This window comes from Moschus berezovskii, chromosome 22 (assembly GCF_049115385.1).
Source record: "Moschus berezovskii isolate FMDL1 chromosome 22, NW_MosBer_1.0, whole genome shotgun sequence".
Classification (NCBI taxonomy): domain Eukaryota; kingdom Metazoa; phylum Chordata; class Mammalia; order Artiodactyla; family Moschidae; genus Moschus; species Moschus berezovskii.
The window spans coordinates 28,904,901-28,929,891 of record NC_142481.1 but is presented as its reverse complement, the minus strand read 5'-3'; the positions used below and the strand labels follow the sequence as shown (position 1 = coordinate 28,929,891).

The 24,991-nt window shown below is 45.4% G+C and overlaps 1 protein-coding gene across 1 annotated transcript in view; it reads right to left on the bottom strand.

Moving 5' to 3' along the window:
* Positions 1 to 24,991, bottom strand: part of CMTM4 (CKLF like MARVEL transmembrane domain containing 4) — a 75,770-nt gene that overhangs the window by 9,026 nt on the left and 41,753 nt on the right. Inside the window, exon 2 of the mRNA XM_055412615.2 lies at positions 7,813 to 7,989. Coding sequence (XP_055268590.1) covers positions 7,813 to 7,989 — 177 coding nt within the window. The remainder of the gene's footprint in view (positions 1 to 7,812; positions 7,990 to 24,991) is intronic.

Sequence of the window (24,991 nt, the reverse complement as noted above, 5' to 3'; positions counted from 1 at the left end):
AAGCAACCACTGGACCACCAAGGAAGTCACCATGTTAAATGACCATTTCTTAATGACCGATTATAGAAACCAAACTGCTAACCCACAAGGACATACTCACTAATTACCAGGTAGAGCTCTATTGTCTTCTTTTCAAAACATGTTCAAATCCTCTCATGGACAAGAATGGACTTAAAACTGGTGAAACCCCTTCATGCATTTGTGACATAGAGTGCTGCTTTCAGACCTGGAGAACACACTTAGCCAGGCCTCACACTTTTCTTCCTTGTGCATGGTCTTTCAAGTCTCCATGATGCTAAAGCCTAGAGGATTTTCCCCTAAGCTCCTTGCAAAGCAAATCAGGTTACAAATCCAACGCTTCAAAGATATAGCTCCTGTCTTACTTGTCTAGGGGAAGGCAGCACAATGATTCATATAAACACCCAGACGAGGGTCCTAACCAACCACAACTATGGATGGGCCACTGTGCCTCTTGTGTCATATGTGGGCACAACCCCCCACCCCTCCAGAGTTGTTTCAAAGACTGGGTGGAACAGCGTACATGAAAAGCCAAGCATGTGCCAAGCCCACACTTAGGGCTCCCTGCACATTTATTGTTACTTCGGATATTCCCACTTGTGCATTAGGCCCCCACAGCCTGGCTCATACCAGAGCACCTCTATGATCTCTACAGGGAGAGAGAAACCAGGCAAAATGCTACACTGCTTAGGCGCCAGCTCGACTGTATCATCACCAGGTGGGTCCTGCCGGCTGGCCTGGCTTTGGGGGCCATCTCCTTCTTAAAGATGGCAAAAGGCAACATTCATCTCCTAACAGTCCTGAGCCCTGCAGCAGCTCCTGCCACACTCCTGGACAGTGCCTCTGCCCCTGCTCATGGACAGCAGCGAAGTACAACTGCAAACTCTACCCAGAGATGTCTACCAGCAGGGCAGTTTTCAGTGGTGACCAGTGTGAAGCCAGGACAAATGTTTCACAAAGTTAAACCTGGACATGTTTAGTTACACCCAGCTCTGGGTAAGGAGCTGCAGGGATAAAGACAAATATAGTTTCTAAAGCAAAGGCTACTCAGAAACAGGAGGAAATGTTTTGATAAAATGCTGAGATTTTGAAGAGGTTCATGTGTCTACGGCTACACCACCCTGAACATGCCCAATCTCCTCTGAAGACGTACATGTTATTTGCCTGTGAATTCCACATTTGGAAATCTTCTTAAATAGTATACTTCTTCAGTTCAGTTCAGTTCAGTTGCTCAGTCGTGTCCGACTCTTTGCGACCCCATGATTCGCAGCATGCCAGGCCTCCCTGTCCATCACCAACTCCCGGAGTTCACCCAAATTCATGTGCATCGAGTTGGTGATACCATCCAGCCATCTCATCCTCTGTCTTCCCCTTCTCCTCCTGCCCCCAATCCCTCCCAGCATCAGGGTCTTTTACAATGAGTCAATTCTTCGCATGAGGTGGCCAAAGTATTGGAGTTTCAGCCTCAGCATCAGTCCTTCCAATGAACACCCAGTACTGATCTCCTTTAGGATGGACTGGTTGGATCTCCTTGCAGTCCAAGGGACTCGCAAGAGTCTTCTCTAGCACCACAGTTCAAAAGCATCAATTCTTCGGTGCTCAGCTTTCTTCACAGTCCAACTCTCACATCCATACATGACCACTGGAAAAACCATAGCCTTCTTAAATTACCTTAAATAGCATACTAGTTGCAAAAAGGCCTAAGCATAAGGATGTTATCATGTTATTTAAAATAGCAAAAAACTGAAGATAAAATACTTAAGAATTAAGAACTTGTTAAGTAAAATGGTATTTCCAATTGGAACAGTATGTAGTCATTAAAACTAATGATATAGTTATATTTAACATGGAAGACACTCAAGATAGTTCAAATGGGAAAGCTTGACTTTAATGGTTCCATTTTTTGGCATTCACACATTGCATCATACATCTACTTGTGAAAGACAGTCTAGAGAATTCTAGAGTATTACACCCCTGTATTAAGTGGTTACCCCTGGACGGCTGCTATCACATATGATTTTAATAACAGCTTTATTGAGATATAATTCACCACAATCTAATTTTAGAACATTTTTAGCACTTCCAAAACAAACCTCATACTCATTAGCAGTTAATTCTTCATCCTTTCCCTTAATCCTAGGCAACTACCAATTCGTTTTCTGTCTTTAAGGATTTGCCTATCCTGGACATTTCATATAAATAAGAAACTTCTTTAAAAGAAAAAAAATCCAGGGACTTCCCTGTGATCCAGTGGTTAACAACCCACCTCCCAATGCAGGGGATTTGGGTTCAATCCTTGGTGTAGGAACTAACATCTCATATGCTGTGGGCAACTAAGCCCATGCACCACAACTGCTGACCCTGTGCCACAACTAGAGAAAGTCCTCACACTGCCACGAAGACCCAGTGCAACCAAAAATTTAATAAATCCAACTTTCAGCTGCTCCTGAAAAACTTAAAAGTCCCGTGAAGTAACACAACTGGCTGGGACTTAGTAGGAAAACCTCTGGGTCTCACGGGCCGCTGGCCCATCTCCGTCACATACCCAGCCCCACAGGACCCCGAGTCCACGATCCTACTCCAGTCCCAGAGAACGGGCCATCCTACAGTGTGCCCCACTCTTCCATACTCTGTGCCCACAAGCACCTATTCATCCCTTGAGGCTCACGGGAATCTGGCATTTCCTCCGAATGTCCCCAGTTGGCTTGATCCAGGCCCCCTCCCCTGAGGAATCCACTGTGTTCTCCCGGACCTCACACAAAACTGCCTCACACACAGCACACATAGCACAGGATAGCAGCTAGCATCTACCCTGTGCTTGCTTTCAGTCCCCAAAGCCTGGCCCCAAACAGCATTCACACCACTGGGCTCTGTGACTGGCTAAAGTCAGCTCTACACGTGAATAAGAGAGGAAGTTTACAACCATTCAGCCCATGCTACATGGTACCCTGATGGCCCCGGTACCACGCGATTGATCACAGTACTGACGACAGAGTGACAGAGACAGAGTAAAGGGACAAGGCAGGTAATTAAATAGCTGCTCCCACTAAGGGATTGTAAGTAAAAAAAAATACGGGAGACCCCTACAAGTTAATAATCACTTAAGAAAACAGGTTTAAAAAAAAAGAAAAAGAAAACAGGTTTGCTTAACTACAAAACCAAGCAGGCTTCCTAAGCAACAAAACCATGCAGCAAAAGCATGAGACATGCCCCAAGACAATAAAACAATGGTGGCATGAGACCCACATCCTGCCCAGTGAGCTCAGTAAGTTAATGACCCCTAGGACATGCTCTTTGCACACATAAAAAAACAATAATTTATCGAAAGGTGACATTTCAAAGTAAAGACCCTCATTGTACTGAGACCTGAAATAACATTTCCACAGTGCCATGACCATCCTGGCTTAATTCAGTTCAGTTCAGTTCAGTCGCTCAGTCGTGTCCGACTCTTTGCAACCCCATGAATCACAGCACGCCAGGCCTCCCTGTCCATCACCAACTCCCGGAGTTCACTCAAACTCATGTCCATAGAGTCGGTGATGCCATCCAGCCATCTCATTCTCTGTCGTCCCCGTCTCCTCCCGCCCCCAACCTTTCCCAGCATCAGAGTCTTTTCCAGTGAGTCAACTTGTCGCATGAGGTGGCCAAAGTATTGCAGTTTCAGTTTTAGCATCAGTCCTTCCAATGAACACTCAGGATTGATCTCCTTTAGAATGGACTGGTTGGATCTCCTGGCTTAATTAGGTAGGGACAAAAAAACTCCCCCACTCAACCTGGAGGAGGAGCTGATGATGGAGGCATGACATCTACTTAAAAAAAAAAAAAGAGGAAAAAGAAGTGGTCTTTTTCCCCTTGCCACTTTTTCTTTGATTATAAAACTGTAGCCCTCTCACCCAGCTGCTGATAAGCCTCACAAGCATCCTGTTCTAATAAATCACTTCTTATCTATCACTTTGCCTCTCGCTAAATTCTTTTTGCACTGAGACATTAAGGACGGGAACTCCTCTGTGGAATGGTTTAGTCACTATGTTGTGTCCAACTTCTGTGACCCCATGGACTGTAGCCCACCAGGCTCCTCTGTCCATGGGATTCTCCAGCCAAGAATACTGGAGTGGGTTGCCATTTCCTTCTCCAGGGGATCCTCTCAACCCAGGGATCAAACCCAGGTCTCCTGTACTGTAGGCAAATTCTTTACCTTCTGAGCTACCAGTGAAGCCCCTTTGGAGCCCCCTGAAACGCCACCTTACGGTTTCAGGGGCAGCTACCATCTATAGAGAGCCTACTGTGCCAACCAGACAACTCCCAGTGTCTCACTGAGTCCTAACCTAATTAGGATCCAAGACACCTTTAATAAAGAGCCTTGAGGAAGTTGAGTTCTAGAAAAGATGAGTTTGGCATAATGAAAAATAAATATTTGGTCTTTGTCCCAGATTCCTTAATATTTCCTGAGTGCCCTTAGTTGCCCTTTAACCTGTGGGGTCTGCATTAACTCCAGGAGTTAGTGTCAGAACTAAATTGAATTGCTGAATACCCAAGAGAATCCCCATGGACAGAGGAGCCTGGTGGGCTACTGTCCATGGGGTCGAAAGAGTCAGACACGACTGAGAGACTAAGCATAGCACAGTTGGTCTTAGAGAATTACTCAGTGTGGAAATACTACATAGATTAGGTGTTGGGGAAAAAAAAAAAAACCTATATATTTAGTGTCAAAAGTTGTGTCAGAAAACACCAAACAATGAGTCACAGCAAAGCCTCAGGACTCTGCAGGTGGCCCCTCTGGGTGACTCCAGACTGTTCTCAACTCACCACAGCACCTAGCCTGGGTTCTCGGGTCAGCAGACACCTGTCCTGACCTGAGGACAGCAGAGGCCACAAAGGCCATCGAAGCAGGAACACAAAGAGGAAGAAGAAAAACAGATTGTGGTGTCATCAGAGGCAAGAGGAGAGAGCAGGGCAGGAGAGAGACGGGGGGCGTGCTCCAGGGCTGACACGACCGGTGGGGGGCGGGCTCCAGGGCTGACACGACTGGTGGGCGGCGGGCCTGGGAAGTAAGCAGGGGATCCAGGAGCACAGCGATCCCCCAGTGATCCTGACCAGAGGATTTTCAAGGACAGAGTGTTGGGGGAGTGGATGGCAGAGGGGAAAAGGTAGTCCCCGTGTTTGAAAGAGACACATGGGAGGCTTGTAGGGTGTTGACACTGTCCTAACTCTTGACTCAGGGGTCTGGCTACATAGTCTCTATCATTGTTCACTAAACTGTACTTTGACTTCTACAGATTTCTCTGAATATGCTGTATTTGACAATAAAAGCTGAGAAAAGAGAGATCAGGAAGTAGTGAAGTAGAGCAGACATGTGCGGACCTCTCTCCTCTACAAAGTCTGACTGAGCTTCCAGGGCTGGAGGGCTCTGAGTGGGAGTGGGAGACTCTGGTGGTCAGTGGTAGGAAAAGGATGGAAGGACGGAGGGACAGGGTGGGAGAGGAGGCCAGGGGCACCACCCGGTGATCTGCCCCAGCCAACACCATCCTAAAGAAAAAGAGGGATGTTAACTTTCCAGCAAAAAAGATGCATTCTGATACAACCCCCAACATGTGGTTGCCAAGCAGTGGAAAGACTTTCACGGTTAAAATAGAAAAACTAGGTATTTAAGAAAGCTCACCAAATACGTATTGGAGATAAATGCCTGAACGAATTAATTAGAAACTGAAGTCCTTTTTTGTTGTTATGGTGATCCGGGATCAGGGGTTCTTTTAAAATTAACTGTTTATTTATTTATTATTTTGGCCACACCACACAGCTTGTGGGATCTTAGTTCCTCAACCAGGGGTTGAATCCGGGCCCACGGCAGTGAAAGTGCAGAGTCCTAACCAGTGGACTGCCAGGGAATTCCTGGCGATTCTTTCTTTAAAAAAAAAAAGAATTGGCAGTGTAGTTGATTTACAACATTAGTTTCAGGTGTACAGCAGAGTGATTCAGTATTTTTGCAGATTCTACTCCCTTAAAAGTTATTGTAAGAAAATGGCTATAATTGCCTGTGTTATACAATAGAGTGAGGTATGAAGTCTTCTAACAAATTTATGGCTGTCAAATAAGTAGATAAGACAGAATTCAGGGTGTGAAGTCAAAGCTGGTGAAGTCTACAGGAAAATGACATGGCTGATAGACACCAATGGCCTCTGACTCACAGTAAAGTTACTATTTCTCATACTGGCAGCAGCGCCCACTGGTTTGGAGCCTTTGTACACACTTGTCTCATTTCATTCTTAACTCTGCAAGAAAAATGCCACCATCTCCACTTGGGGGCTCTAAGTGACTTGCCCAGGGTCATATACAGATCATAAGAGCCACCTCGGACTCGAATACAGACGGGGTGGCCTGACTCAAAGACCCTGCGTCTTAACCATCTTAGCAGCTGCTTCTTCATCAAACTGGATCTCTGGCGTGGTTCTATTCACAGCCCAGCCCAGCGCCTCCCTCAAAGGTATTTATTTTGGCCTTAGGCACGCCAGGGGTCTGGGTTTCCAATGTGCCTTGCCCCATGATGATGACCTTGCCCCCACGGAGCCTGCATGCTGGTTGGGGGAAGTTTGCGAGGTACTCTTGCACTGCCTGCTCATCACAGTCAATTTAGATCACAACACTGGAAGCGTCTTCTTTAACATAGACTTTATCTTAAAAAGAGCTGAGATACTAAAACCTGTCACCAAAAACTGTGACGAAGTGCCTCCAATAAATCTTGAGGTTTTAGAGCTTATTTCTTCCTTTTCAGTGTCAGGGTGAAACCAACTTTTCAATGGACAACTTTTCTAGCCCAGTTCTCCTTTTATTTTTCTTCCTAAAAGGGTCTGAATGACGCAGAGAGCACTCTGTCAGGAAGATGGTCACCTCTTGGTTTCCCCACAGGAACACCATGGGAGTGGCCCGCCAGGCTGCCCCCTCCCGGGCTCCGGCACTCCAGGCCGCACACTCCACAGTGCCGCACGCATCAGCCCCGGCCAGGAGGAGAGGAGCCCACGTGAGGGCAAGTGGTCTCAGAGCCCCTCCCCGCAATCCAAGGCAGCTGACAGGGCCTGCCTGTGTCTCCCTAAGTGGCTCTCTTTGAGCTCCTGCACGTGGTTATTTGCAAAGAAATATCAGGAAAACAAAGTGCTGTTAAGTTCACTCTTCTGCTTGGCACAGTAACACAAGTCCAAGAAAGGGGGCCTGGGAGTGACTGGCCCTGAGCTTCCCGTTCTGATCAGAGAGTAAGGCTGTCAAAGTTAAGAGCCCCAAACCATAGAGAGAAAAGGACTCATTTCCTCAAGACTCACTGATCAACTCAGCAAACCCTCTGGGACCTCCCAGCTGCTTTGAATTTAATAGTAATAATATTCCTAGGTTTCACAAGTTAATGGCAATTTCATTCATATTTTCAGCTCTTCCTGAATCAGTACTTTTGCAAATGGCCTTCGGGTCCAGTGTGAAAATATGCAAATGTATTAATTCCATGCTCTCTTTCCCATATTCTATAAATATCAACATTACCAATCGTCTCAAAGGATCCCCAAATTGAAATGACATCTCTAAAGAAGTCAGAATAATCATTATGTTTCTGTCATTATTGAAGGTCCCATTAATTCTGTAGTCATGTTATTCAACCCAGGATGGAAATTTAAAATTTTACAGTTGCATTACAAGGGAATACTTATGTATCAAAATGAACCAGAACCAAACATGCCATGGAATGATTCCTGATTCCTGGGAGCCGTGGAGCACTTGATCCTTTCCGAGTCAGAGAACATGACTTTTACTCACTGTCAGGTTCCAGTTGATCTGGGGAATTCTCATGTGAAGGTTGAGACTGAACAGAATCAGCAAGACTCCGGTCACCACAAACGCACTGCAGCTCACAAACTCAAAAAAGTAGAGGCCTTCACACGGGGAGCATTCCATGATGGTCTCTATGCAGATGAATGCAATCAGGGCCAAGATCTGGGAAGAAGTTGCAAACACACATGTACATGTATGGTTAGCACACATCTCTGGACACACGTGCCTGCCGCCTTTAAATAAAACTCAACCGCCACCACCACATAACCACCACGGTGTTTTCCCCTGGGGACGGCAGTATCACGGACAGGAATGTGACCTGATCCAGTTCTTACGTAAGAATAGGTACAGGGGCCTTAATGAAAGGATCGAATTCCTCATGTGAACAACCATGCCACCACAGGATGCCGACAGGCTGGTGCGAGCAGCCCCCGTGAGGAAGCAGAGAGGAACAGGCTCAGTGTTTTTAGTTCTGCCTCTGCCACCAGTAGTTGGACACTGCCTACGCGCGTTTCTAACTTACAGTCTCTATCAGGGTGATGTCAAACATTAACAGGGCAGGGTCCTGGGGGTGTCCGTGTTAAGATATTTGCAACTACCCTTCTGGTTCAGCTGATGTCACACATGCTGGCTGAGACTTGTGTGAGGTCTGACTGTGAGGCTGACTGAGACGGCTTTAGAAGGACTTGTATAACCCCTCCATTTAGAAGTCCTACCCAAAAATAAGGCCCACCTAATTAAATCATTAGGTGTGAAAGGAGAAATCAGCGGCAGAGGATGAGATGGTTGTATAGCATCACCAACTCAATGGACATGAGTTTGAGCAAACTCTGGGAGATAGTGAGGGACCGGGAGGCCTGGCGTGCTGTAGTCCATGGTGTCACAAAGAGTTGGACATGACCTGGCGCCTGAACAACAACTGCAATTAATTTATGAGCCGTGCTTTTTAAAATGTTTATCATTGGAGGGACTTCCCTGGTGGTCCAGTGGTTAAGAATCCACCTTGCCATGCTGGGGATGAGGGTTCAGTCCTTGGCTGGGGATCTGAGATTCCATTTGCTGCAGAACAATTAAGCCTGAGCACCACAATTAAGAGTCGCGTTGCCTGAATGAGAGTCCACATGAGGCAACTAAGACCATCGGTGCCACAGCTAAGACTCAGCACCACTAAAGGAATGAGTGATTCTGCCGTGCAGTGTGGGGGATGCAAGCTCATCCCCTGGTCAGGGAACTAAGACCCCACGTGCCTTGGGGCAACTAAGCCCGAGCGCCACAACCTGAGCGCCCAAATGCTGCAACGAAAGACCTTGTGTGTTACCACAAAGATCCTGCATGCCACAGCTAAGACCTAATGCAGCCAAATAAATTTTTGTTCAGTTTTTCATTGGATTTGATCATGAAGAGACAGCCTAGGAAGTTTATAAAAACATTTGAAATCTACCAACATTAGAAACACTATTTCTCAAGGACCAAAGTAACACCGTAGCAATACGTCCTAGAGATCAGAGATCGTGAAGTCAAACAGGTGCCAATGAAAATCACCAGGTCAACTTTTAAAGCAAGATTTCGGGAACAGGAGGCAGCCCAGGGACTGAGTTTAATGGCCCTGTGAACAAGGAAAAGTCAGGTGGTCTTACACCTAAAACCAGACCAGTCTTGGGCTCCTGGCCTGTACCTTACTTCTGTAACTCAGCTCCTCACCACCTACCACCTGTCAAGCCTATGCCAGAGCTTCCAGGCTGACCTCCACCTCCAAGGTGGAGGAAGAACGGGCAGGCAGCTCTGTGGTCCCAGGTCTGTCCTCAAGACCAGCAACATCAGCACCACCAGGGAGCTTGTTATAGATGAAAACGCAGAATCTCTGCCTCCCCTCCTTGACCCCAGAGTCAGAATCTGCTTTTTGACAAGATCCCCAGATGACTCAAGTGTGGGGAGAACAGAAGGCCCAGGCTACTCTGGGGCCCTTCTTTACCTCCAGGGGTCCCACTCATGCCTTGATTAACTCACCTCCTCCCCCTGCCCTCCCTGATGTTGCTTCTCCCCGCTAGACATGACTGATCCCAACCTCCCCCAGGAAAGCTTGGTCTGCGGTTGCATCCCATCTTTTATACCTGCCACTACGCATCTCTCTGCCTCCTGAGCTCTCCGATGGCAGGGGCCAGTTCACCTCCCTCCACTCCCAAGGCACCAAGCACACGAACCTGTACAAAGCAGGTAAATGGGGGCTCAGGGAGCCTCGACAGACCCACCCCAACAATTCCTGACAGACTCGTCAGTCTCCACATGAAAGGAAGAGAGACTCTCTTTTTTTACATGCCTTTGGAGAAGGCAATGGCAAGCCACTCCAGTGTTCTTGCCTAGAAAATCCCATGGACGGAGGAGCCTGGTAGGCTGCAGTCCGTGGGGTCGCTAAGGGTCAGACACAACTGAGCGACTTCACTTTCACTTTTCACTTTCACACATTGGAGAAGGAAATGGCAACCCACTCCAGTGTTCTTGCCTGGAGAATCCCAGGGACGGGGGAGCCTGGTGGGCTTACATCTATGGGGTCACACAGAGTCGGACACGACTGAAGTGACTTAGCAGCAGCAGCAGCAGCAGTCTTTCCATATTTCCACGTCAACATGTTACAAATACGGGCCTTTTAAGCACACACTTTCTGCTTCTCCTAATGGCTCTCCTAACGCTCTACAGAACCAGACACTTTAATTCTCCATCTGAATTACATGCCTGATTTGCAATCAATTCACAAGAAATAGTTTATATAAGGGAAACTCCAGAAAAAAAAAATTTTTTTTACCCCTGTAATTGGATCTAGTAATCTTAGGCAAGAAATAATACACTCTACTGATGAGTTACAAATGTTTCTGGTATGCTAACTTCAACCATATTTGTGTGGGAAGGTAACACCTACATTCTTACATATTAAAATAAAAATGGTTTCAAGGATATGCAAATCAGATAGGCCATTCAACACAGGAGTGCACAGAACAGACAAAATTCCCTGTTCTTTAGCTCATATGCTAATGAAGATTTTTTTAAATTAAATTTTAAACTGTAGCATATTAGACAGTGATAAGTACAAAGGACAAAACTCAAAGCAGGGAAGGAAGATGAAATGTAACCAGGATGAGGGCACTGCAGATTTTAGGTAGAGTGACCATGGAAGGCCTCTATGAGAAGGTTCTAGATTTACTACAAAGTTCACTTTGGTTTATTATAAAGTTATTAAAGAATACAATTGGTGAGTCAGATAAAGAGATACACAAGGCCAAGTCCAGAAGGGTCTCAACCAGAAATGGAATGAAGACCAATTACATATTTCATTATTCCAAATCACAGTATCACAAGAGTTAGACATAAATACACACACAACTATCAGTTCAGTTCAATTCAGTCGCTTAGTCGTGTCCGACTCTCCACGACCCCATGAATCACAGCACGCCAGGCCTCCCTGTCCATCACCAACTCCCGGAGTACACTCAAACTCATGTCCACAGAGTCGGTGATGCCATCCAGCCATCTCATTCTGTCGTCCCCTTCTCCTCCCGCCCCCAACCTTTCCAAGCATCAGAGTCTTTTCCAGTGAGTCAACTCATCGCATGAGGTGGCCAAAGTATTGCAGTTTCAGCCTTAGCATCAGTCCCTCCAATGAACATCCAGGACTGATCTCCTTTAGAATGGACTGGTTGGATCTCCTTGCAGTATAAGGGACTCTCAAGAGTCTTCTCCAACACCACAGTTCAAAAGCATCGATTCTTCGGCGATCAGCTTTCTTCACAGTCCAACTCTCACATCCATACATGACCACGGGAAAAACCATAGCCTTGACTAGACGGACCTTGGTTGGCAAAGTAATGTCTCTGCTTTTTAATATACTATCAAGGTTGTTCATAACTTTCCTTCCAAGGAGCAAGCGTCTTTTAATTTCATGGCTGCAATCAGCATCTGCAGTGATTTTGGAGCCCAAAAAAATAAAGTCTGACACTGTTTCCACTGTTTTTCCATCTATTTCCCATGAAGTGATGGGACTACATGCCATGATCTTTGTTTTCTGAATGTTGAGCTTCAAGCCAACCTTTTCACTCTCCTCTTTCACTTTCATCAAGAGGCTTTTGAGTTCCTCTTCACTTTCTGCCATAAGGGTAATGTCATCTGCATATCTGAGGTTATTGATATTTCTCCCAGCAATCTTGATTCCAGCTTGTGCTTCTTCCAGCCCAGCGTTCCTCATGATGTACTCTGCATATAAGTTAAATAAGCAAGGTGACAATATACAACCTTGACATACACCTTTTCCTATTTGGAACCAGTCTGTTGTTCCATGTCCAGTTCTAACTGTTGCTTCCTGACCCGCATACAGGTTTCTCAAGAGGCATTAATACCCACTGATCGGTGTTTAGGTGGTTTGTAATACTCTAACACAAACTGGAGTTGGTGATGGACAGGGAGGCCTGGCGTGCTGTGATTCATGGGGTCGCAAAGAGTCGGACACGACTGAGCGACTGAACTGAACTGAACATAAACTGTACACTGTTTTAAAAAATGTGGCTGTGTTGGGTCTCAGTTGCGACTTGTCAATCTTTTCTTGCGGTGCTGGGGCTTAGTTGCTCCTTGGCATGTTGGGGGCTTCCCTGGTGGCTCAGATGGTAAAGAATCCGCCTGCAATGCAGAAGACTGGGGTTTGATCCCTGAGTTGGGAAGATCCCCTGGAGGAGGGCATGGCAACCCATTCGAGTACTCTTGCCTGGAGAATCCCCACGGACAAAGGAGCCTGGCCAGCTATAGTCCATAGGGTCGCACAAAGTCAGAATGAAGGGACTAAGTAGTAGCAGCAGCAGCAGCAGCAGCAGCAGCAGGCATGTAGGATCTTAGTTCCCCGACCAGGGACCTTATTGTTTATCCATTCTATATATAATAGTTTGCATCTGCTAATCCATACTTCTCCCATCCCCTCTCCCCCTTAGCAACCACAAGCCTATTATCTATTTCTATGAGCCTGTTTCTGTTTTATACATTGATATGTTCATTTGTGTTATATTTTAGATGCCACATGTGTCAAAGAGTGTTCTGCCTATGTTTTCTTCTAGAGTTTTATAGTCTTACATTCAGGTCTTCAATCCAATTTTTAAATTTTTGTATACGGTGTTAGAGAATGTTCTATTTTCATTCTTTTACACAGAGCTGTCCAGTTTTCCCAGCATCACTTATTGAAGAGACTGTCTTTTCTCTATTGTATATTCTTGCCCCCTTTCTCATAAACCAACTGACCATAAATTCTAGTAAGGAGAATACTTTATTTTTTGCCTGTCTTTTGGTACAGCAAATGTCAAATTTCCTCCAGCACAGTCAAATCTAACAATCATTGTTGAAGTAAAACCTATCTAATAGCCAATAAGAAAACAGAGACTCGGGTAGTCCAGTGGCTAGGACTCCACACTTCCACTGCAGGAGACATGGGTCCGATTCCTGGTTAGGGAACTAAGATCCCGTATGCTGTGTGGCATGGCCAAAAAGAAAGAAAACAGGGACTCAAAGTTATACTGAAGCCAACAATTTCGAAACACTTACAGAATCAAAAGCAATTCAACTTATAACAATTCTGCAGTAGACAAAGGTACATGTAAAACTGTACAGAGATGTTCCAAAAGATGTAAATAAGGAAGAGCCATTGCAGTTGCTCACCAGATCACAGGTGCACCCTTGAAGAGAGTCCGTTCTGTGTAGCACCTACCAACTGATCAGGAGTAAATATTTGCATGCTTGACAGGTATTGATATTAAAAGCTTGTCAGTGCTCTGTAACAACCTGAAGGGGTGGGGAGGGGGTTCAGGAAGGTGGGGCACATGTATGGCAATGGCCAATTCATGTTGATGTATGGCAAAAAACCATCATGATATTGTAAAGTAATTGGCCTCCAATTAAAATAAATTCAAAAAAGGTTGTCAAATTTCCACAACTATGGCTAATTATGACTGGCAACATCAAAAAGCATGGATGGGGGCAAACAGCTGGCTGATTAAGATGACATAAAACTTTTTAAAAATTCATAACCCCCTGTTGCTACTGGTGGGAGTGAAAACCATCAGGACCCTTCTGGAGCACTCTGCTAACAATAGAAGGGGTTCACAGTACAGCCCGTTCTCCAACTTCCGGGCTCATGGTAGGGTTGGAGATTGGGGCTGAGCTTCCCAGGGTGAATTTATTTTCAGGATGATGAAACTTGTGCCTCAACTTCCCATCCATTACAATGTGATGGAGTAACAGTGGGCGTTTTGGGGAGTCGGTTAATTGGAAGCTGAGTTAAAGAGACTCAATTTGGGTCTAGCGGTCGCTTCCACCTACAGCCACTGTAGTCTTCCCTCTGTAGGAATGGCCTCCAGATATGCGCTGATCTGACATCACGATGAAGAAACAGGCGTTAAAATTCACAAGATCAACATGCCCTTCCACGCCAAACTAGAAGTGTCTGAGTGGTGAAGGAAGAAAGGGTTTGAATTGTAAGGGGCCAGAAGCTAGAATTTTTTAGCAGGAGAATTCTTCAGATCATCAAATGCGTGAAACAGTTGTCAGTGGACAATTCTCTTTTCATCAGTGCCTAAATGGAAGTTATTTCCCAACAGGGATATACCCCATAATGCACAGTATCCAATTATAAACACACTGTACCTTTCCTCCCATTTTGGTAGGAATCACATGAAACAGAACTTATGAGAATTCCGGGCTTCATAGGGCAGAAACCTGCAGCAGTACTATAAAGGGAAAATACCTATGTGTGGGAGATAAGTTATGTAGCCAGTGTATCAGATCACATTATAAAGTATCTGACAAATCTTGAACTGACAAAGTCTGACAGTCCCAAATAAAACAGCACACAAAGTTGCCTCCAACGCATAGCAACAGCCTCAGGAGACAAATGTTCCAGTGACAGCCTCTTACACACACCGATCAATAAGTTGATGTATGAAGTATAAAAGCATATTGATCGTGTAATGACATCAGCTGACACAAGGGAGTGGGCAAGCTAAAACTCGAATTGGCCAGTGTGTGCTATGTCCCTCAGTCGTGTCCAACTCTTTGCCACCCCATTGACTGTAACCTACCAGGCTCTCTGTCCATGGGATCCTCCAGGCAAGAATACTGGAGTGGGCTCTCCAGGGGATCTTCCCAACCCAGGGATCGAACCCGCATCTCTTACATCTCCCACATTGGCAGGTGGATTCTTTACCACTAGTGCCACCTGGGAAGCCCCAGATTGCTCTGATGTCCTCCTAAATTTAGATCAATTTTTGTGCACTTTTTCAAAATGAACTGATCATTCAGTTCAGTTACTCAGTCATGTCCGACTCTCCGCGACCCCATGAATCACAGCACGCCAGGCCTCCCTGTCCATCACCAACTCCCGGAGTACACTCAAACTCATGTCCACAGAGTCGGTGATGCCATCCAGCCATCTCATTCTCGGTCGTCCCCTTCTCCTCCCCCCCCCAACCTTTCCCAGCATCAGAGTCTTTTCCAGTGAGTCAACTCGTCACATGAAGTGGCCAAAGTATTGCAGTTTCAGCTTTATTTTTGCAGGATAGATACATTACTACACCACTCACTCTTAAAGATACCAGATTCAAATAGTTTTACAGACAATTCTTTTTTTTTCTTTTGGTTGTACAACTTGTAAGATCTTAGTTCCCTGACCAGGGATGGAACCCAGGCCCCTGCATTGGGAGCTCAGAGTCCTAATCCCTGAACTGCCAAGGAATTCCCTACAAATTAATTCATAACAGACTGTTAAGGTAAAGATATTGACTATATTATTTAAATTTTTTCAAAACAAAGAAAAGCATAAAACATTTGGAATTTCAGGGATCCATCTACATGGCAGGATTGTGGATTTTTTTTAAAATGTAGGCTTCTGTTACTTTCCAAAATTTCTACAATGAGTATGTGTGGTTTTATTTTAAAAATTAAATAATTTTATGTGTAAACACTTTGGGGAAACATCCATATTTATTATGAGTTACATTTTCGTGACTTCTAAGAATCATTTATTTGTTTTGAAACTAGTCATGAATATTTTAAAATGATATTACACACTTGAATGGAAAATGAAAGTCACCCTCCAAATCCACATCAGTCCCATTTCTTTATCAGAAAAGTTCATCATCTCCAAGGCCTAACATATGATATGCTTATGTATATATGTGTGTACATGTATGTATATATATATATACACATCTGAATCTTATACTTTGTTGTACACCTGAAACCAACATAATATTGCTCAATTTGTTAAAAAAAGAAAGGAAAAAGGCAGCCTGGGCTACCCAGGTGGCGCTAGTGGTAAAGAACCCGACTGCCAATGCTGGAGACATGAGATTCAGGTTTGATCCGTGGGTCAGGAAGATCCCGTGGAGGGCATCAGTTTTCTTGCCTGGAGAATCTTCATGACAGAGGAGCCTGACAGGCTACAGTCCACAGGGTCGCAAAAAGTTGGACACGACTGAAGCAACTTAGCATGCACACACACACACTCTCACCAATGGGATGGCAAGGACCCTCCCCCTCACACCTAAGCGAACAGTACCTGTGCATCTATGAAAGCATCTTGGAAGATTAGACAAAATCCTAACTTTCCATGATCACCAGTTTATCAGAGGATTTCATGAAGCTCATTTAAAAATACACCTACAAGCAAAAGTCACAGCTTTTAAAAACAATTTTCAGGAGTCTTAAAAACCACCAGGTGTAAAAATGACTTTCCATTTGAAGATGTCTGGAACAACGTTAATCTGCATGGTTCCTATGTAGTCAGACGGCTTCTTCACTGACCCTGACAGCTTGGTGGCACCTGGGGGCTTGCTGTGCTCAGAGTCTGTTCCAACCCACCCACCAGACCCCAAAATACACAGACAGGTAACTAACCAGGTACCAGGGGCCTGGGGCAGGCTGGGGGGTGTGGGTTGAGGTTTGGAAGGCAGAGGATCACTGAGAGTTTGGGGACCAGCAGAAGGTTCTAGAAGATTTCCTTTAGAGGAGCAGAGTAAGTGAATGCTTGTGTCTGGTAGTGCCTAGCTCCCACACTGAATTCCTTAGCTGGGGGTGAGGTGGAATGTAGGCACAGACCCTAGCCCCTCACCCAAATACCTTTGTTTTAGTGGTTTCTAAACTCTTCTGTTCAAAGAACAGAACACCTGTTTTTATTTTTATTTTTTGGCCACGCTGTGTAGCTTGTGGGATCTTAGTTCCCAGGTATCTCAGTTCCTCGACCAGGAATGGAACCCGTGCCCTCAACAGCGAAAATGCGGAGTCCTAACCAGACCGCAAGGGAATTCCCCAGAACACCTGAACCAACGCTCCAGGAAGCATAGTTTTCAAATCATCGGTCTGGTTTATGCATTGGGAAAATATTTCTGTTGTGTTTTTTTTTTTAATTTATTTTAAGCTTGAAAACAACTACTGCAGGCTGACTCTTCCAGTTACAGAGCGGCAGTCCTGAATTCACACAGTGTGCTTGGCTGTGGCCCCCATAGCCACCCAGCCTTGCGTTTTCTCACGCTAAGCTCCATGCTGTTTCCATCATAATGACATCCCTCCTGGTCTTGGGGTCCTCAGAACACATGAGCATGTTAACCTTTCTGAAAAGCCTCACAGTCAAAAACCTGTTTACCATCATCTGACACATGGACTACATGACCTGAACACAAAATGTTTTTATTTCTCAGGATGCCTATTAACACTACATAGCAGTGTTTAGAGGAGAAGGCAACGGCAACCCACTCCAGTACTCTTGCCTGGAAAATCTCATGGATGGAGTAGCCTGGTGGGCTGCAGTCCATGGGGTGGCAAAGAGTCGGACGTGACTGAGCGACTTCACTTTCCCTTTTCACTTTCATGCACTGGAGAAGGAAATGGCAACCCACTCCAGTTCTTGCCTGGAGAATTCCAGGGACAGGGGAGCCTGGTGAGCTGCCATCTATGGGGTCACACAGAGTCAGACACAACTGAAGTGACTTAGCAGCAGCAGCAGAGCAGCTGTGTTTAGAAGGAAATGAGTTTGGAAACACAAAAAGGGTGTGCTGGTCAGTATCCAGCTTTGTCAGGTCACACACAATTTAAATGCACAGAGTAATCTACCTAGAGGGACAGGGTGGTGAGGGTGGTGGGAGGGAGGGGTTCAGAATGAAGGGGACACATGCATGCCTGTCACTGATTCATGGTGATGTATGGCAAAAATCATCACAATATTGTAAAGTAATTATCCTCCAATTAATTAAATGCACAGAGTGAAACACAGAAGCTCATTTACTCATCAGGGTAGCAACAACCAAGGACCTGTTAACTGACACACACACACACACACACACACGAGCAGGGTTCAAAGTACCTTCAGAATCAGACCAAGCTCTAATCAACTCTGGCATGTTCAAAATTAAAATATCTCTCTTCCCACCCGTGGGGCCGCCCAGGTGGCTCAGTGATAAAGAATCAGCCTGCAGTGCAGGAGATGTGGGTTCAATCTCTGGATTGGGAAGATCCCCTGGAGAAGGGAATGGCAACCAACTCCAGTATTCTTGCCTGGGAAATCCCATGGACAGAGGAGCCTGATGGGTTACAGTCCATGGGGTGGCAAAAGTGTCAGACATGACTTAATGACTAAATAACAACAACAAACTTCCCACCAGTACTGAAAAAAAAATATCTGAAAGATAAGCACGTTTGGCATTTAGTCACAGAGATCCAACAGGTAAGTTGTTAAAATGCCACCGCACTTCAAGAAGCAGTTCCATTCTAACCACTCTCAGTGGATGCTCAGATGGGGTCCCTGAGACCAGAGCTGCAAAAAAGGCATAGCAGGTCTTACCCTTCCATCTTTCTGAGTCTGGAGACCAGGGAATTTAAGCTGCTCTATAGCGGGTCAAACGACAGATCACCCTAAAGCATAAGCAAGCTCTCAGGTCAGGAGCCATGCGGCATGGTGTGCAAAGGGCCTCAACAAGCCAGCTGTGCAGCAGCAGTGCTTCAGAAAAACAATGGCTGGCATTTAGGCAGCATCAATAATGTAATGAGGATGTTCTCAGGCCTCATGCTGGGCACGGTCAATTTGTCATCTCTTTTTTAAAAAATATTTATTTATTTGGCTGTGCCAGTCTTTAGTTTCGGCATACAGGCGATAGTTATTCCCTGCCCAGAGATTGAACCTGGGCCCCCTGCATGGGAGTTTGTAGTCTTAGCCACTAGACCACCAGGGAAGCCCCATTTGTCATCTCTGATACTCATGCCTCCCCATGAAGCCAGCGGTACCCAGAAGCTCTGTCCCAGGGCCGAGTTGGCTTCTCCACACACCTCATTCTTCTACCCCAGATGCCTGATGGTGAACTCATCCAGGGTCCAGAACCTCCCTACACTCTAGGCCACGGGAAAAGGCATCTGTGCATAATTTCTCTTCAAGGAACACAGTAGGAGACACCAGGAGCCAGAGTCATGACAGTCTCTGACAAAACACACAGCTTGATTACTCAAAGGGATCTAACAATAGCAACATCTCAATTTTTCTAAGAAAAATAATCCTTGAGTTGCTCCACTCAAGGGAGGTCATCCATCCCGTGAGTTAAAATATAACCCTCCTTCCCCTGAGACAATAGAGCCACAAGCAAACCCATTTTGGTTCCAAAAGAAAGGAGCTAATTACAGGTGTAAATTATTTAACCTGCAATCAGTGCTTTTTCCCCATGATCTCTGGTTCCATTATTCTTCTCCAGCTAAACAATGTCCAAGCGACAGACCTGAGAGATGCAGAAATTAAAAGGAAACTGACCTGCTTGGGAAAGGCAGGGATGCCCCCAGGAGCTAAAGGCACCCAGCCTGGCAGGGAACACAAATTAAGCAAGGGAGCCAAGGAGGCCAAGGCAAATAAGTTTCTGACGGTTGAGAAGAAAGGGAGAGATGAAGACAACAGCGGGGAGGCTGCTGAGGGCTCAAGGCAGTCAGAAGGAAAGCAGGCACTAGGGAGGCCAGCTCTACCAGGTGCACTCCAGGCTGTGCTTGCTTGGAACCTCTGAGGGCTTTGTTTTCACTGAGGACTGAAGGGTTCAGGCTGCTGCTGCTCCAGAAAGCTGTCTGTTGGTTGGCCTGAGGCTGGCCCATGTCACAAGGCAGACTCCAGCCAGTACTCTGACCTGTTGTTCAAACTGGGTTCTACTGTGTAAATAAGTTTGCTATTTTGGAATCCTAAACCCATATGTAAGTTAAGAGCCAAACTCAGCAGACTGCATTTCCATTTCTTTTTCTGGCAGGACTCTTACTTTTACCATAAATTATTATACTTAAAACAGCGTGAGCTCTAGAGCACACACACTAAACCTCCATGTTACTTGTTGGCAATGGCTGGCCACAGCCTATCAGTCTCAGACCAATTAAAATAGGCTTCTTTGGGGACATTCGATGACTGAGAGCACGCAAACAATATTATCCAATGAAGAGCAAAAACATTTCCTTGTTTCTTTAAAAAAAAAAAAAAGTCTAGAAAACGTTATTATGTGGTTGATGATATAATTGCACATGATTTCAGAAAACCACAGGACGGTCAGCATCTTTAATGCCAAAAGAATGCCCACAACATTTTATGGCAAAAGCCACCCTGCCCCCAAAGCTGCGATTTCAGACCACGTGAATCAGTAATGGAGCGAAAACGATGCACGTGCAGAGGACACAGGAGACAAGCCCTTCAAACCATACACATCTGACGATGTTCAGACGCTGCTGGCGTCTGGCCTTTCTCTGCCCGCTTCCTTTCTGGTGTCCCAGCTTCACGGGTGAAGCTGAAATCCTGGGAAGCAGTGTCACATCACCAATGTGATTCAAAAAGGCAAAACCTTCCCCCCCACTTTTCCTTCCTCTCCCTGCTTTAACTCCTGGGCACCTCCTACCCCGACATCTCTGACAGACTATCTCAACAGATGTGAAAAACAGGACAGCTTTTCTCAGTGAATAAGAAAGCAGGAGGCCATTAGCAATTTTTTGCTAAAGATTAACTGAGGCCAAAATAGAGATGTAAATGGTGTGCCTGAAGAACTATGGACAGAGGTCCATAATATCGCACATGAGATTTTGAACAAAACCATCCCCCCAAAACAGAAAAGCAAGACGGCAAAGAGGTTATCTGAGGAGGTTTTACAAAAATAGTTGAAGAAAGAAGAGAAGCCAAAGGAGAGGGAGGAAGGGAAAGGTACACCCAACTAAATGCAGAGTTCCAAAGAATAGCAAGGAGAGACGAGAAGGCCTTCAATGAACAATGCATAAAAACAGAGGAAAACAACACAAGGGGAAAGACTGGAGGTCTCTTCAGGAACATCGGAAATGTCAAGGAGACACTTCAACCAAAGATGAGCACAATACAGGACAGGAACGAAAGAGAGCTAGCAGATGCTGAAGAGATCAAGAACAGATGGAAAGAACACACGGAAGAACTGTACAAAAAAGATCGTAATGAACCAGACAACCATGACGTGGTCAGTCACCCAGAGCCAGACATTCTGGGGGATGAAGTCAAGTGGGCCTTAGGAAGCACTGCTGTCAATAAAGTCAGTGGATGCAATGAAATTCCAGTAGAGCTATTCAAAACCCTAAAAGATGATGCTATCAAAGTGTTGCACTCAATATGTCAGCAAATCTGGAAGACCCAGCAGTGGCCACAGGACTGGAAAAGGTCAACCCTCATCCCAGTTCCCAACAAGGGTAGTACTAAAGAATGGGCTAACCATTGGACAATTTCACTCATTTCCCACGCTAGTAAGGTCATGCTTAAAATCTTGCATGCTAGGCTTCAGCATGGGCTTCCCTGATGGCTCAGACGATAAAGAATCTGCCTCCAGTGTGGTAGACCTGGGTTCGATCCCTGGGTTGGGAAGATCCCCTGGAGGAAGACATGGCAACCCACTCCAGTATTCTTGTATGGAGAATCCCCATAGACAGAGGAGCCTGGCAGGCTGAATTTCATGGGGGTCACAGAGTCGGACATGACTGAGCAACTGAAGGACAACAGAGAATTGCATATTCTAAGAGGCCAGGAAGAGGTCCACCTGGAAAAGCCCTAACAGTCCCCAGCACTGCAGCAGCAGCATCCAGCTGAGGAAGGGTCCCAAAGGAGAGAAGCCTCCTTACGTGGTCACACCCCAGGGCCTTGTGCATGTATTCAGGGACTTAGATATTCAGGCACCTCCCCCTGCACCTTAGCACACAAATCCAGGCATTGGATTACAAATTCAGCACAGTCTTGGTATACTGGTGTCCCCAACACCTAAGGCAATACGGACAGTGCCTTCCAGAATGTGTGATCCTCTGGCCCTCCTCAAAAATCCAACATTTGCTGGGGCTTCCCTGATGGTCCAGTGGTTAAGAATCTGCCTGCCAGAAACCCACACAAAATTGTAAACCAATTTTCCAACAATTAAAAAATAGATACAATTTTAAAAATAAATAAATAAAAAGATTTAAAAAATGAAGAAGAATCCGCCTGCCAATTCAGGAGACACCACCAGTTCGATCATGGTCCGGGAAGATCCCACATGCTGTAGAGTGACTAAGCCTGTGCGCCACAACTGCTGAAGCCCACAAACTCTAGAGCCCTCAGTCTGCAACTGCTGAGCCCATGTGCCTATAGCCTGCGCTCTACAAGAGAAACCACTGAAGAAAAAAAGAAAAAGAGAGAAAGAAGTCACCGCAGTGAGAAGACCAAGCACCGCAATTAAGAGAGTAGCCCCGGCTCACTGCAACTAGACCAAGCCTGCGTGCAGCAACAAAGACTAGCGCAGACAAAAATAAGTAAATAATAAAAACATAAAATTTTTTAAAACTTCAATATTTGCTGAGTCCTTCTACCACAGGTCAAATGCTACACTGGGCAGTGTCACAAGATTCTCTCCTTTTACTTAACCTGCACCTGATCCTAGGAGGAACACGGTTGGTTTGCTTGTTTTTAATTGAGATGTAATTCACTCACATCATAAAAATCATCCACTTCAAGTGTACATAGAATTCAGTGGTTTTTAGCACATTCAGTGTCATGCACCCATCACCATTATGTAATTGCAGGATGGCTTCATCACGCCAAGAGGAACATCATTTCTAAGCCCCACCCTATTGATAAGGAAAATGAGGGAGCAATGTTAAACAACCCAACCAGGATCGCCAAGTCTCTGGCAGAGCTGTGGCGAAACCTGATCCCTGAACCCCTCACAGCACTTGCCGCCGATGATCACCCTCCCATCCACCCTTGGCTTCCGCTCCTTCCTTCCCATCCTACAGCCCTGCAAACGGTGGGTGCTCCCCAGGGCAGTTCCCTCTGCTGCTTTCTCACCAGACGTGTGTATCCAACAGATTTCCCTGACCCCGACTCCCACTCCCAAATCCGCTTCTCTAGTCCGAGCTCCCATCTAAGCCCCGGATGCCCCATGTTGGACACCTGCACCTAAATGTCCCCAGTCACGCACAAATGTGAACACAAAACTCCCTCCCTGACGCAACTAATGGCATCGCCAGCCGTAAGCAACAGTCACTCGGCATAGTAGTTACAGAGTTGGGGCTCTGGGATCTCATGATCCTGAGTTCTGACTTCAGCTCTGCCACTTACTAAAAATAGCTCTGTGCCCTGGGCACACTGCTTCTCTTCTCTGGGTCTCTGTGGCTGCTGTGAGGATTAAGCACTGTAAGACACTTAGCAGCACACCCAGCACATAGTGAGTGTAAGGTACAATAAACAGCAGCCCTGGTCATGACTATGCAGAAGGTCCAGCAGAGCTCACACACAATCCAGTCTTCATCAAGCTGACTCCAGTGGGGAAATGTGTCCAGGTTGCAACATCTGTCAGAATTTCCTTGTGAAGGACAAACGATATTCCATCATATGTGTATATCCATTCCTCTGTTGACGGACACTTGAGTTGCTTTTATCTTTTGGCTATTGTGAATAACACTGCTATGAATGTGGCTGTAGAAACATCCCATTTGAGTCCCTGCTTTCAATTCTTTTGAGTTCTACTCAGGAGTAGAACTGCCTGATGTTGTTCAGTTGCTCAGTCGTGTCCGACTCTTTGCAACCCCATGGACTGCAGCACACCAGGCTTCCCTGTCCTTCGCTACCTCCAGGAGTTTGCTCAAACTCATGTCCATTGAGTCAGTGATGCCATCCAACCATCTCATCCTTGGTTGCCTCCTTCTCCTCCTACCCGCAAGGCAAGAATACTGAAGTGGTTTGCCATTTCCTTCTCCAGGGGAACTGCTGGATCATATGGTAATTCTACTTGTAATTTTTAGGAGTCAAAAACTTAAGCATAAGAGAAAAAGAAATGAAAGTATAAAAATCAAAGTAGTTAAGTAAAACCCCTTAAATTTCAATAGAAAATATTAATATGAATTTCTTTTAACAAATAGCTGTATCCATTGAAAAGGGCTAGAAACAATAACTCAATGATGATAAGCACCTCAAGTGCCCAGAATGAGGTTCTGAACATTATTTCCTGCTAATAGGAATGGAAACTTCTTGGAGAAATGACTGATTCCAGGTCTGCAACAGGACATACACAAGATGAGCATGTCAGAAAGCAAGTATGCTCTAAAGACTTCTGGGACTAAGGATACAAGTCAACTTGAAGGGGCTTCCAGGGGCCGAGAGGACGATATAAGCATCAAAATATTTATTCATTAATTTCTGTATTTCATTAAAACAACACCCAAATCTTGGTTCCTAAATACCATTCTTTTTCACTGAAAGGAACCAGGGTTCCTTGGAGCTGAGGTAGAAGAGTTTAAGATGAGTCTTTAAACCCTGTGTTAGAGAATGAAGCGAACATGTCTAAAGGGCACTAGAGCCAGTTCAAGGGGCTTTCATTGGCCAAACCCAGGACAATCTGATCAAAATAAATAATGATAGCTAAGTATTAAAACCCACTGATAACATATGAACTCATGAGTCTACACTGATGTAAACAAACAGGGGAGAAGGGAAAACTCTTCCTTAAGATTGAAAATCCTGCTAATAAATACAGAAGGAATGATGGATTCATAAAATTTCCATCACTGGCAATTGTCATAAATAATACTTGGTTCAAGCAAGAGTCATCAGTGAATATTAAAAATACAGAGTGAAAGAGAAGTTATAGGATATTTACAG